Raw genomic sequence first — 15,646 nt, 5'->3', positions numbered from 1 at the left:
AAGTATGGCAATGTTATTTGGCACCGCACTGTGCTGGGCGGGTGGACTGGCACTGTCTATTATGGTTGTATTCACAAGGAGTGCATACACCAACAGCAGAGCCGTGAACCTTGCTTGCTCACTCCTCCAGCTTTTCTTAAGTTCAATTCCACTCTCGAGAACATATGGACACTTATAGATTGCAGGGTCCCGTAGAGATGGATTGCAGGGTGTGGACCACTCCGGGCTCAGATTACAGCTACATTATTCTCTTTTCCTAAACAGTTATCTCTCTTCCTCTCCTTCCTTCCAATGTCTGTCTCACACCCCCCATACACCCCTCCCAGCCCCTCCTTCTCTTCCTCTCGCTCTCTTAACTGTATCTGCTCTCTACTGACAAACTCAGAAGCCTCTCTGGTTAGAGGAACACACACAGGCCAAGATTGTGGCACTTCCATTATCTACCTGGCATCATGCATCTAACCCCTGGAGGAGCACCTGACTGGTGTCCAGACCCCAGAGTCCTCAAGGTGACAGTTGGCGGGCACTGTGTTCATCGGGAGCCGAAAGCCAAAGTCAGCAAAGGATCTAGGAGGTCACTGGTTTTATTGGATTTTCTGTGCCTCTGTGTCGGTAAGTATGTGCCTGCCTATAGTGTTACCAGCCATCATGCCAAACACTTTACAACACAACACTTGACTTTTATAGTGCAGGAAATTTCTGAAAATTTGTATAAATATTTCATAGGTAATGTGAGGTTGCAGATTAGTGTGTGGGATGTGATGCATTACAGATGTCGAACTAATATGAATTATGATTTTATTATGATTTTTTGTATTTATTATTATTATTATTATGGCACTCTTCATAACATCTAACATTCATCCCCTCTCATACGGTTCCTTAAGAATATAATATTGACCATTGATTAAATCCTTCAGGTAGATCTAAATGTCCAATTGGCCATATGCTTTGTTGAATTTGGAAAGACTGGACCATTTGGGAGTAGATGGATCATATGAGGCAAAATTCATTCTCTAGAGATCCCCTTTGCAACAATGAATGGGTCTTCTCTCCTGGAGCTGGTTCATTAGATTGAGTGAATATGGTCTTTATTCATCCTTCTCTCTCCTTTGGAGAAGGAGGATGCCATATTATCGTTGGTCCAACAACTTTAAGAGGGCACTGGTCTAGATCCTCAGCGTGGAAAGAGGATGCAGTCAACCTCAGCTGATGCCTTCACCTTGACATGAGCTTCATACCACTTGCAGTGGTGGCCATGGGGCATAGTCAACCACCTATCTGAATAGTGTCTATAATATGTCAGTGTATGGATATCCTATTCTTGGATACTGCAGACTGGAGGTATTTGAACCATTAATCACCTCCTTCAGAGTAGCCTAAAATTAGAGCTTGAAGGTAACCAAAGTATGAGCTGATGAGATGACAAAGTGGTTTCCATTAACCTCAACCACAAATGATCCTTCTGTACACAGTCCAATGGACCACAAGAATCCTGATAATTCAGTCTGTGCCAAAAATACATCCAAGTGATGGTTTACGACCAATGGAGATCATTGTTATATCACCTTCGGCCAATTATGAAACAGTAATTGAAACCAATATATATCTTATAGATTTTTATCTATCTGATTATATCTATCTATCATCTACCTACCTATCTATTATCTATCTATCTATCTATCTATCTATCTATCTATCTATCTATCTATATTGTGTTTATTTTGAATAGTAGTTATACTGTGCACTATGTCTTTTTATACCAGTCTCCATCCCCTTCTTGATTTGTGAGCTGGGATTAGTTGCTCCGGTCCATCGTGGTTTTTTCTGTGATGATGTCAGCATACGGTTCCCAGCAACCCGAGAGGAAACTATCAGCGACACCATGCTAATCAGCCTGGGTATCCTCATCACTGGGGTTACGGTACGTCTTATGTTATGTAGGGTACATCAGTTATGTTTCAAGCAGGAGTTATATGACAGGGTTATGTTATCCTTACGCTATTAGAGTTATTCAGTTCATTACGAAAGGGGTAATAGTCTTCACACCAAAAAATCCTTACCATAGTTCTTACACCATAGAGTCCTTACAGTAATCTTTAAAGTCCTCACCATAGTCTTCATACCCTAAAGTCCTCACCATAGTTCTCACACCATAAAGTCCTCTGGTGAGGGATTTAAAGGGTTGTCCTGGTTCAGAGCTGAACCCTGACATACCCATATTTTCACCCAGGCAGCCCCCTTGATGTTAGCATGCTCCGATGCGCTCCCTTGCCCTGCTCTTTTGTGTACAAGAACACACTGCTGGCGGAATCTTCCGCCCGGCAGTGTGTTCGGTGACGTCACCGGCTCTGATGGGCATGCTTTAGCGCTGCCCTAGCCGTTTCACTGGCTAGGGCAGCGCTAAAGCCCGCCCATCGGTGCTGGTGACGTCACCAGGCTTTCTGGCAGCCCCATGGAGAGCCTGGTTCATCATCAGAACTCCAAAGGAGAGCATCGGAGCATGAACTGTTTTGATGATCAAGTCAGGGGGGATGTCTGGGTGAAAATGGAGTTCTGAACACGGACAACCCCTTTAAACTACAAAATTGTCACTATAGTCCTCAAACCATAAAATCCTCAGTATAGGCCTTATAGCAAAAAGTACTTACAACAGTCCTTACATCATATAGCCCTCACCATAGCCCTCACCACAATCCTTACACCCCTTACACCATAAAGCCCTCATGACAGTCCACAAACCATAAAGTCGTCACATAGTCCTCATGCCAAAAATGACTTATGATAAATCTTACACAATAAAGTCCTCACCATATTCCTCACACTACAAAGTCCTCATGTATTGTCCTCACACTGTATATTCTTCAACTTAGTCCTCACACGAAAAAGTCCCTTGTTAGGAGCAGCTGTTGGCCTTGACTCATCATATTTTTCCTCTTCTTTAGATTGTACTTGGAGAATGTCACCGGGTCAGCAGACAGCGGAGATCAGATTCCCGTCCCAGAGAAGGCTACCTGTCCAGCATCTACCGCCAGGTGCTTCCCTTCCTATTTGGTTCTGCTCTTGGACAGTCGCTGACTAATGCAGCCAAGCTGAGTGCAGGTCGTCTCAGGCCAAACTTCCTCTCTGTGTGTCAGCCAGAAGGTCTCAACTGTACTACAAACTATGTGGAGGACTACACTTGTACAGGAAACCCAAGTGCCGTGACAGAGGCCAGGTGAGATATAGGGGTTTTGGATGAAAGCCCAGAGGCCCAGAACTTCCCCTTTCAGAAGCACTGAGGCATTTATTACTGTGACCAAAAAAGCTCAGGGGGTACAGTATGTGGTTAAAGTGAGAAAAAAAAAAAAGCTAACAAGCTAGTCATTGAGTTGTCAAGTTTTCAAATAATTGCATATCTTGGCAAACTGGACAAAACTCTATAAAATGACAATTAATGGATGCCCCAATCTAAAAAGAATCCTATTAAATGATAGGTTCCCTTTAAATTCTGAAAATGATTTTTTACACTAAAAGATGTTTAAAAAAGTCATAGTTATATCATCATTACAGAAAGATATTACCATGTGTGGACATAATCATGCCATAAAATATTGCATGCATTCTCTAATGTATGGATAATCAAACCTTTAGGTTCTTTATGGTAAAAGCAGTAAATATAGGTTATTGTAAAATGAAAATATATAGAATGAAAGTCACTATTTATATCAATAGTAAGAGCAGAAAAATTGCATTCATGTTATTATCTTTCTGTCCTTGTAATGGATTCTTTGCTTGTTCATAGTGGCAAGAGTTCTTTATAGTAACAGCAGTAAATATAGGTTATAATACAGAGGAAACACCGGCATCTACAGAAAAATGTTACTATGTATATCCACTGTAGCAAGAGTAACAGGTTACATTTATGTTAGGCCGGGGTCACATCACCGTTTCGTTTTCCCTTCTTCTGATCCGTTAGAAGGACATAAAACAACAACAAAAACGGATCCTGTATTTTAAGCATCTGTTATGCTCAGTTTTGCATATTTTGCATCCGTTGTAGCTATTTCCGTCTGAGATGCGTTATTTAAGCTGAAAAAAAAAAAAACTTTCTGTAGGACTTTATTCCATCTAAGGGTACTTTCACACTTGCGTTAAAGTTTTCCGGCATTGAGTTCCGTCCTAGGGGCTCAATACCAGAAAAAAAACGCTTCAGTTTTGTCCTAATGCATTCTGAATGGAAAGTATTCCGTTCAGTATGCATCAGGATGTCTTCAGTTCAGTCCCTCTTACGGTATTTGGCCGGAGAAAATACTGCAACATGCTGCGGTATTTTCTCCGGGCCAAAATTCCGGAACACTTGCATTATTTTCCATTGAAGTGTATTAATGCCGGATCTGGTCTCAAACGGATCCGGTTTTCCGGTCTGCGCGTGCGCAGACCTTTAAAAATGTGAAGAAAAAAAAAAATACCAGATCCGTTTTTCCGGATGACACCAGAGAGACAGATCTGGTATTTCAATGCCTTTGTTAGACGGATCCGCGAAACAAATGCTATCCGGCAACGGAACTGCCTGCTGGATTCCTCTAACGCAAGTGCGAAAGTACCCTAAAATAATGGATCTCAGACACAAATAGCTAAAACAGATGCAAAATGTGTATAACTGAGCGTAATGGATGCTTTAAATACAGGATCCATTTTTTTGGGGGGTTTTCTGCCCTTCTGAAGTATCAAAAGAACGGAAAACAAAACGGTAATCTGAAGCCAGCCTTATTATGTAAAGTAATTCTGTTCTTGCAATGTTTGTTCTTTGTAGTGAGGGTTCTTTAGAGTAAAAGCAGAAAATATGCGTTATAGTATAGTGGAAACACATTGGCAATTACAGAAAGATATGTATGTGACATATAACAGAAACAGATGACATTCATTTTATTATATAAAATACTTCTGTCCTTGCAATGTTTGCTCATAGTAGCTAGGGTTCTTTACTGTAATTCAGAAAATATAGAATATAATATGGTGGAAACACCTTGGCAGTATAACAAATGTAACAACAGAAACAGATTACATTTCTGCTCTTATCTAAAAGGATATTGGTTTTGACGTTAATGTAAAGGGTTCTTTATAGTAAAAGATGAAAGTAGTATAATCTTGGTCTGTGTATTAATTGCAAAAATATACATATTATTTATATATCTTTTGCCTTAAATAAGGGGAACCTGTACTAGTGTTTGGTTGTCTGTTAGTGATAGAAAGAATTCTTAGCAGTAAAAGCAGTAAATGAAGGTTACAGAATGGTGAATACTCCTTGGTTTCTACAGAAAGATTTTCATATAGTGTATAAAATGTAACGGCCTAAGCATATGACATCTATTTGATCGTGCCAAAGGCTTCTGGAACTTTCTATGTAAGGGTTCTTTGCACTAAAAGCAGAAAAATAGGGTAAAGGATACTTATTTTGGTGTTAATAGAAAGGGTTTTTATAGTAAAAGATGAAAATTGTATAACATATAGTGTAATCTTGGTCTGTGTATTAATTGCAAAAATTGTTATATATTTTTCCTTGGTCTTAAATAAGGGGAACCTGTACTAGTGTTTGGTTGTCTGTTAGTGATAGAAAGGATTCTTAGCAGTAAAAGCAGTAAATGAAGGTTACAGAATGGTGAATACACCTTGGTTTCTACAGAAAGATTTTCATATAGTGTATAAAATGTAACGGCATAAGCATATAACATCTATTTGATCATGCCAAAGGATTCTGGAACTTTCTATGTAAGGGTTCTTTGCACTAAAAGCAGAAAAATAGGGTAAAGGATACTTATTTTGGTGTTAATAGAAAGGGGTTTTATAGTAAAAGATGAAAATTGTATAACATATAGTGTAATCTTGGTCTGTGTATTAATTGCAAAAAAATAAGGGGAACCTGTACTGGTGTTTAGTTGTCGGTTAGTGACCGAAAGGATTCTTAGCAGAAAAACCAGCAAATGAATGGCAGAAGCATATGACATCTGTTTGATAGTGACAAAGGATTCTGGTCTTTCTATGCAAGGGTTCTTTGTACTAAAATCAGTAAAAATAGGGTAAAATATACTGGTTTTGATTTTAATGGAAAGGGTTCTTTATAGTAAAAGATGAAACTTGTATAACATATAGTGCAATCTTGGCCTGTGTATTAATTGCAAAAAAATGGATATATATTTCTTTTGCCTCAAATAAGGGCAACCTGTACTGGAGTTTAGTTGTCTCTTAGTGACAGAAAGGATTCTTAGCGGTAAAAGCAGTAAATGAAGGTTGTAGAATGGTGAACACACCTTGGTATCTACAGAAAGATTTTCATATAGTGTATAAAATGTAACAGCAGATAGTGCCAAAGGATTCTGATCTTTCTATGTAAGGGTTCTTTGCAATAAAAGCAGTAAAGATAGGAAACTGTCACACCTATACATGCAAATTAAGTATCTATTATAAATATCACTTTTGATCAGGAATAAAAAATAGTCTGTATAATGTGTAAATTGAGTCAGTACAATGTCTGGTGGATTTTTTGACCTTCCGTGTGGTATCTATTATTACATGCAGTCAGCGGGACTATAATAATTATCCAGTTCTTAAAGACAAATGTGTCTTTGTTAATTCACTAAAATGAAGGAAGTACAAGAAAAAGAGGGAGGGGGTTTAAGAAGGTATAGTGACTGATTGTACTCAGGAAACAAAACTTCTGTGTAGGCAAAATCAATCAACAGAGGCGACAATCCCTTCTCAGTAGTTTATAAGGAATGAAGGAACCACAATCGTGAGTTGAGTTCCTCACTAGACATTATTGGTGCCCTTTAAGGATAGATTAATGTTTTGCTGGTTGAGCTTGATGAATGTGTGTCTTCATTCAACCATAAACTAGGATGTCCATAAAGGAACCATAGCTGCAACACTGGGGCAATCTATACATATTGTATGGTAACCCAATTACGCCTGGTTCACACTTGAGCGTATTTGATACGCGCGTTTTACGCGTGTTTTAGTTGGGCGTTTTCACAGCGCGTTTTTGGAAATAGGAAACGCGCGTCGTACGCGCGTTCTTGCAATTGACCACAGAGGCGTCCAATGAAGGGGCGACCACAGAGGCGTTCGTACGCTCTGTAAAACGCGCAGGTGAGAACCATGCCCATAGGGAAACATGGGTTTTCGCCCGTTGAGCGTTTTACAGCGCGTAGGAACGCGCTGTAAAACGCTCAGGTGTGAACCAGGGCTTATAGCTCTTCTAGAAGGTTTAACGGTGCCCTTTAAATGCCTTCTACCATTTAGGAATCTTAAAACTTGCCAAATATGCCCATAACCCAAAGCCCCTCTAACCTTCAACAAAGGTCTCCAGTGTTGATGGGTACAGTGGACCTGAACAGGGTTCCCCTTCATAAAACATGCTCAAAATTCTGGGAAGAGGGTGAAGGTCTTGAACTGTGAAAGAGTGGTGGACTCAGTCAACCTTCTCAATCAAGTATGTAGTGGGACAAATTCTAGTCAGTGCCCTTTTCTACATAGTTTCCAGACTTTTGGGATATTTTGTGGCATTTTTGTCATTATATGCCCATGGTGTTATCACAATACTTCTAAAGCTGAGAGATCTGGAAGCCATAGGGTTAAATGGACAACCTTCTAGTGGAATAACCCATTTTTGTTAAAGGAGATCCCAACAACTATGGAGGACCCGGTTACATTAACATCTTGATTCTTTTCTTCCCGGATTCCTCAGCTTTAGACTAAGACTGAAGCGTCATTTATATTCCCCAGCATGAATAATCATCATCATCATTATGTAATTTCCTTCTGAAAAATCATTCCATTATTAAGTAGAAAAGTAAAACCCCCTAATAGCTGTGAGGGTAACGTGCCAGGCGTAGAGATGATAGAAAAAGAAAACAATTCCAAGTAATGACGGACGAGCTTCCTGACCCTTCCCTGTATCCGTCACATGTAGATTCATTGGTTATGGGCAGAGATGAGTAAGGGTAGAAGGGGGGCATTTCCTTACCAGACGTCTATTATAATGACTGGTCATACTTACCGTACGTTATCACCGATCCTGTGCACATGAGGGAGATGAAGCTCCCATTACTGATCCTATCATTATACAGTGAAGTTTGCATAACATTTATCCATTCACATTATCGATCTATCTATCTCTGTCTTTCTCTGTCTGTCTATCTATCTGCTATCTCATATCGCTCCCATATATCTCTACATGGCCAGCCACACTTCTATCCCTTCTCATCTCTCATTAACATTGAGCTTTGTCAAACCCTTTGATGATAAACATTCTGCTTTGGCCACCGTCCCATTTACAGTCCATGTATTTTTTTTATTTCAGGAAATCGTTTTATTCGGGCCACGCGTCTTTTGCGATGTACTCCATGTTGTACCTCTCGGTGAGTATATGTCATTTATACTGTTCGTGTATCTGTAAAGTCTATAAGTTGGCTTCGTGGTCTGATGATGGTTTCATGAAGGAGGAAGTGTGAAATTAAGTATGTCATGAGATGACACAACACCCGTCTATAACAGAAGGGAGGTTTTTCAGAGTTATAGTCTAATAAAAAAAAAAATACGAGAGTCCCTCAAAGATATCTGATGTGACACAAGGATATACAAACTTGGGCAAAAAAAAAATTTGGAGACTGACACAAATTTTGGTTTTCACAAAGTGTGCTGCTTCAGTGTTTTTGGATGTTTTGGTTAGATGTTTATTAACATTAAGTATTTCATATGTTTATTTAACTGTGCACAGATACGTGACATTTATGTGAAGACTTAATATTTCAGTGTTGACCATTCTTTTACAAGACCTCTGGAATTCACCCTAGTATGCTGGACATCAGCTTCTGGTCCAAATCATGACAAGAGTTTATCACAACTTCTAAGGTTTTGGTTGTCTACCCGCTTTTTTAGGATTGGCCACAGGTTTTCAATAGGATTGAGATCTGGAGAGTTTCCTGGCCAATGGACTCAAAATTTTAATGCTTGGTTCACCGATCCACTTAGTTATCACTTTTTCCCCTTTGACATGATGTTCCATCTTGGTGGAGAAAACATTGTCCCTCACCATATTGCTTCTGGTAGGTTGGAAGAAGTTGTTCTTGGAGGATATTTCAATTCCATTCTTTGTTCATTGCCGTAAGCTCACTCCCTTGGATGAGAAGCAGCTTCACACATGAATGGTCTCAGGATTTGGCCCAGAAGTGGATATCCAGCATGCCAGGGCGAATTGCAGAAGTCTTTAAAATGAAAGGTCAACACTGGAAATATCTTTGCATAAATTTGATGTATATGTCAATAAAAGTAAAAAAAAATAAAACATGCTTATAATTGTACTTCAGTGTACCATATTAACATCTGACAAAAAGATCTAAAAATGCCAAAGCAGCAAACTTTGGGAAAATCTAAATTTGTGTGGGTCTCAAAACTTTTGGTCATGACTGTAGGCTTTATGGTCAGAGCTATAATGGTGCCTACAGTCTCAGCCATCATGTCTTCTGCAAATGAGATAATCTATTCCCAGTAAGCGGTTATGCAATAAGACCCTCATCGTAGACTGGACGACTCCAATACTCAATAAGAAAACACATAAAAAATTAGAAAACAAAAATGTTGACTTCCTTCTTGTGACATCCTTTTGACATGACTAAGCAAATAGTATATAAAAATTTGCAATATAAATCCTTGTGACACCAGACATAGGGTCGGCAGTGTCCAGGCCCATGACTAGTCAAAGAGTGACCGACCAGTCATGAGGAAGATTGTGCAAGATACTGTCCTGACATTTGCTGTGTACATCTATATGATATGCCTGAGTCATGGTGACATTGACTATGCATCATAGTTCTAAAGAAGTCACCAGCAAGGAACCTGGATGACTTTTAAAAAGGTTTTTCAGTTTGGACAATCCCTTCTTCGTTTAGGATTTGTCACGAATGGGCTGGTCACAGAGTGTCCCCCTATTTTTATTTAAATCAATAGGCTGCCTATTGCCTAATGAATGGACATATTTGACATTGGGTTTTATAAACTAGATAATCCCATTAATGATTCTGAATGTCCTAATTAAAACCCAATGAGCAGGGTTGTTAGTAGAAGATACCTGTGCCCCATGATGCACTAGCAGAGGATGCACATACAGTTGAAGGTGGCCATAGCTGGTGCTGAGAAACCCAGGGCATTAGCCAAAAGACCCGAGGCATGTGCCCTTGTTGCTCAGTGCTAGTACCACCTCTACCACTTTATCCTTAAAAGCAAATCCACAGAAACAAAGCATATTTAAAGAAACGGTATACTAGTAGATGGCACTGTGATAGAAAGATCCCCAGATTGTATTACATTTAAAGGGCATCTGTCAGCAGGATAAACCCTATTAAATCAGGTACGCAGGTTATTTCTGCTGATTAAAACGATACCTATCTTGTGAAAATCGGTTACAGCTTTCCCGAGAAAAAATACTTTTAGTTTTTATGCACATGAAGGCTTGAGTACACTGAGGGGCGGGGCCTAACTCCTTGGTGCACATCAGCTTTACAGTGCTGGCCACACCCCTGAGTCCCTTGAAGCCCTCATGTGCATAAAGAATAAAAGTCTTTTTTTTCTTAGGAATGCCAGAACCGATTTTCACAAGACAGGTATCATTTTAATCAGCAGTATCAACACTACCAGGCTGTATGTCTAGTTTAGTTGGGTTTATTCTGCTGACAGGTGCCCTTTAAGATGCTTTCCCTTATGCAGGAGATCTCAGTGTGCACCTGGATCTAATAATCAACCATCATCCTGATGCATCAAGATGAGGATGTGTAAGATTAGAAAAAGCTGTATAGGTTATGTCTGGTTTTGCAGCTTAAATACATTTCAGTAAGCAGCAATACCAGATATAGCCTTCGAGATATAGCCTTCTTGAAAAACAAAAAATCATTCATAAAATGTAAAATATTCTAGACAGCAGAGAATAGCAAACATAACATGGCATCTTAAAGGTTAAACCGCTGACGCTCTATGTATCGCTCTCCAGTTTTACTTGCAGGTGCGGTTCACCTGGCGAGGGGCTCGGCTCTTGCGTCCTCTTGTCCAGTTTGTCTTGATCCTTGTGGCCTTGTATACAGGATTCACTCGGATATCTGACTACAGACACCATCCATCTGATGTAGCTGTTGGGTTCCTGCAGGGGGCGCTGGTCGCTTACTGGGTGGTAAGTATATAACGATTATGATTTATGATGTGATTTATGATCATTACTGAAGATATGAGATGTCAGGTTTAAGGGGATCTCCATCTAATATATGCCTAGAAAAATCTGATTATAAGTTCAGGGTGAGATGGAGCCCGGACTGGAGTGTGGGCGCTTTTACATTCTACTGATGTCAGCACAATGCCAGTCTGCTCCGAGCTGACCATTGGATCTATAATATATGGGTCTGAATACAACTACAATCTAAAGCTAGCCTTAAGAATAGCCGAAGGCAGAGAAAGGGGAAGAAGAGTGATCAGCCCATCAACCCTAATTGTCTCAATAGATGGATGGATAGATAGATAGATAGATAGATAGATAGATAGATAGATAGATAGATAGATAGTAGATATGAAATAGATAGATAGATAAATAGATAGATAGATTCATACGATAGATAGATAATAGATAGATAGTAGATATTAAATAGATAGATAAATATGAGACAGATAGATAGATAGATAGATAGATAGATAGATGGATAGATATGAGATAGATAGATAGATAGATATTAGATAGAAGATAGATAATGGATAGATAGATGATAGATAGATAGATGGATAGATATGAGATAGATAGATAGATAGATAATAGATAGATAGATAATAGATAGATAGATAGATAATAGATAGATAATAGATAGATAGATAGATAGATAGATAATAGATAGATAGATAGATAGTATAGATACATAGATAGATAATAGATAGATAGATAGATAATAGATAGATAGATAGTATAGATAGATAGATAGATAATAGATAGATAGATAGATAATAGATAGATAGATAGTATAGATAGATAGATAGATAATAGATAGATAGATAGATAGATAATAGATAGATAGATAGATAGATGATAGATAGATAGATAGATAGATAGATAGATAGATAGATAGATAGGGTATAGATAATAGATAGATAATAGATAGATGGTAGGGTATAGACAGCTCTGTAGAATACCGATGTTCTAGAAATAATAAACATATAACATACAGTAAATCACAGATTTAGATCTAGTGAAATATAAACAAGGTTATGATTACTGGGCGCTCCACCCTGTCCTTTGTCCTGAGTATTTTTGGGAGAGTGGGAATCGGAAGTCTTATATAAATGATGAATAGGTAAATTTCCCCCCTTCCCTCTGCTGTGGCTGCTGGCAATATGGGGGAGGGAGGATCCAGCGAGTGCAGGAAACGTCTGTGCATCCTGCTTCACTGTACACAAAGGGCCGTCACAGACCAGCACTGCCTGATTCTACTGCGGAGAACTACAATGTAATATGGGGGGGGGGGTATAATACATGTCATTGTTGTTATTACTTTATGCTTATTTAAAGGAACACTCAAATTTGATGCACTTGTTATGTATAGTCAAGGGGCCTAAGAGGTGGAGCATGACACAGGGATCATGGCTGTGCACTGCGTTCCAGTGTTCCTGCAATCTGCACTGTAGTAATTTTCTCCTCCTTTTCTATATCATTCCAGGCCTTTTACATTTCCGACATGTTTCGGCCAAAAAGCTTACAGTCGGTTTCCATCCTGCCACGGCCTGACAGCCCAGAGACATTCACCAATTGTTAGGTGCCACGTTGAATTCTAGATAAAAAGAGACAAAGCAAGTTATAGAGAGACGTCCCTGTGGGATGTGTAAAGGACAGGACTCCACAGACCTGGACTGTGCCCATTATCCTGTTAAACTGCGAGTTCTGTGGAACGTCTGAACTGTCAGTAAGGAGGTGACCCTAGGACCTTCGGATGCCTACGGAAAGAACAGAAGAACATGAAAATGCCAGATTATGAAATATTCTGGATTATTGGAATGACAGATAAATCAACAACATTTGCCGCAACACCTCACCATGCTGCCATCTTCTCAACCATCAATCATAGTTTGGAATATTTTTATCTATTACAGATTACAATTTGGGGTTTCGGCACTTTTTGCTGGACTCTTCGACGTATCGAAGTATGGGTTTTCATAAAGAGAAAACAACTTCTTTTTATGTAGAATTCTCTTTTTCAACTTCTGGTAAGGCAGGTAGCACAATAATATGGTCCAATACTTAGTCATATTGGACACTAAAAGACCAAGGAGCAAAAGGTCAGGAGCTAGTGCCTCAAATTAAAGGACATAATTCCAGGAGAATCTGCTCTTTAGTGTACATCAATTCTTACAGGTTGATAATTCACATATTTTGCTACTAAAGACTAAGTATCAGTGGCTAGAGCCCCATGTCATGGGATAGATTAAAAAAAAAAAAAAAAACAGTTGACCAACGTCAAGTTAATGAAACCTCATCCATGAGAAATTATGTGTTTATTTTTACATATTGCATTGAAAATGATCAGTTGCTAGTGCCTCATGTCATGAGTGATTTCTGATGTCTCAGGACAGAGGAATGTGATTGTACAATTGACTAAAGACAAGTATGTAAGAGATTTCCACATTAATAGAAGATGGTCTCCTATGAAGACCTTTTTTAAGGGAATGTTGAGTAGACAAAACTAAAGACACCTTAGAAATGTGAAGCAATATGCTATTTTTGTTACATTGTGCTCCAAAAGATCAGTAGCTAGTGCCTCAGTGACAAGAGAGAGACTTCCAAAGTGGAAAAAGTTTGCCTAACAATATTTTAGTATCCATTCAGTGTTAAACTAAAGACACCTTAAAAGTATGTCAGAATACCCTACATAAGGTGCTACAAAGGATATGAAGCCATAAGATCAGGAACAAGTGACTCAAGTCATGGGAGATATTTCCACATAAATCGAAGTTGGTCTTCTTTGACAGAGCATCTTTTAAGTAAATGTATAGTAAGCTAATGAAAGTTTGCCATATTGTATTCCTAAAGATCAGTAGCCAGTGCCCTGTGCCATGAGACTATCAAAAAGGAAACTGTATTGTAATTGTATTCTAAACTAAAAGTATAATATCTTATATTGTATTATGTACATTTTGTACTTCAAAAATCAGGAGCGAGTGACTAGTTTCATGGATGAGACTTCAACATAATTAAACTTCGAGGGCAGATGTAAGTGTACCTTAAACTGAGGATACCTTGCAAGTATAACATAATACCTTAGATATTGTGCTCCAAAAGATCAGGAGCAGGTGACTCTTGTCATGGCAGAGACGATCATATAGGTGAAGGCAATCACCAGTGACAGAATGTTACCAATTTCAAACTACTGAGAAAGAGAGCTAAGTGAAGAATCTGAATGTACTGCCCATCGTTTGGATGGCGCTCTTTTACGGACTTGTATGGACTTATCTCCAACCGCTGGACGATTGGGGTCATTAATAATGATGTTTATATATTAAGAGCTTTTCTGTTCCTGTATTAAAAGTTCTATATCAATATCTGCTGTCGTGACTCAGCCTTGTGTCAATGCCTGGAGGGGTTGTAAATGTGTGGGCTTGTGGGACAAGGTCATTTCTAGGGTTTTCATATTTGCTTTAGGCTCTTTTTGTATGTTCATTGCTTCTCACTCACATCAGAGGTAAACAGGTGTGAACATGTAGGAAAGTATCTAAGGATTTTGCTGTGACTTTGCCTTCTATGCTTCAGTTACTTTCTATGTGTTTGCCGTCTTTCATTCAAAGGACTTCCGCTAATTGTCAAATGAAGGCAACATGCTCGGTCCAACGATGAACATCTGATAATGCCAAGCAACATGAAGGAAGCTGTTCTTGGCTGATCTTTCTTCCTTTTATGCTATACACCAGATCACAATGCTAGCTTGAGGTATGGAGTATCCGAAGCAAGGGTGAATTGAGAATTGTCTGTGCCCCGGGCAAAAAAAAATGAAAACGGCATGGGAATGTGTCACCTCCTAGTGCTGACTCTCGGCAGCCAACATACTATCATTTCAAGTTATTATCAGTGACTGGAAAATTCATGGCATATCATTAAAAGGGTTTTGTAATACAGAGTAGGTCCCGAAAAGCTACCCTAATTACATATAACACCTTGTAGGAGAAACTTTGTAATATATTTATCATTATTCTCCCCCAAAAATCCACATTCTTTACCAAAGCCTGGGCTATGGACGGGTCATCTCTTCCACTGTGGACAAGCTAGAACTATTTCTCTCTCTTGCGCATGCGCAAACTTCTGAATCTACCTCATCTGCTCATGCGCCAGGATAAGGGACATGATGTCAGAAGAATTTGAATTTACAGAAGAGGAGCCTCACATGACCAGGTTCCTGGGAGGCCGATTCATGCAACTTCAGAATATTAAAGGGGTCTGAAAGGTGTGGGTTCCACCTCTGGGACCTGCATCTATACTTACAACAGGGCTGGCAAAGTCCCAGAGGGTGCACTGTGCCTACGCGGCTGCCCTCTATTCAATCCTATGGCAGCGGTGAAAATAGCCAAGCTGGTTCAGTTATTTCCATCAGTC

At 39.2% G+C, this 15,646-nt stretch overlaps 1 protein-coding gene across 1 annotated transcript; it reads left to right on the top strand.

Annotated features, from left to right (window-relative positions):
- Window positions 1-379: 379 nt before the first annotated feature.
- On the top strand, window positions 380-14,601 carry LOC120986501 (phospholipid phosphatase 3-like). Its single transcript, XM_040415123.1, has 6 exons — window positions 380-612; window positions 1,767-1,924; window positions 2,946-3,217; window positions 8,342-8,399; window positions 11,024-11,200; window positions 12,726-14,601. Exons 1-6 carry the CDS (start codon window positions 453-455, stop codon window positions 12,819-12,821), a joined length of 921 nt encoding a protein of 306 aa, XP_040271057.1. The 5' UTR covers window positions 380-452; the 3' UTR covers window positions 12,822-14,601.
- The last annotated feature ends 1,045 nt before the right edge of the window (window positions 14,602-15,646 follow it).

Source organism: Bufo bufo, chromosome 1 (assembly GCF_905171765.1).
Source record: "Bufo bufo chromosome 1, aBufBuf1.1, whole genome shotgun sequence".
NCBI classification, from domain to species: Eukaryota; Metazoa; Chordata; class Amphibia; order Anura; family Bufonidae; genus Bufo; species Bufo bufo.
The sequence above is the reverse complement of the archived record's forward strand: the minus strand, read 5'-3'. Positions and strand labels throughout refer to the sequence as shown.

Coding starts and splice junctions, on each gene's coding strand:
- LOC120986501 (XM_040415123.1), top strand. CDS start 453: ATGCATCTAACCCCTGGAGGAGCACCTGACTGGTGTCCAGACCCCAGA. Junction 613..1,766: donor TTTTCTGTGCCTCTGTGTCG/GTAAGTATGTGC, acceptor TTTTTATACCAG/TCTCCATCCCCTTCTTGATT. Junction 3,218..8,341: donor AGTGCCGTGACAGAGGCCAG/GTGAGATATAGG, acceptor TTTTTATTTCAG/GAAATCGTTTTATTCGGGCC.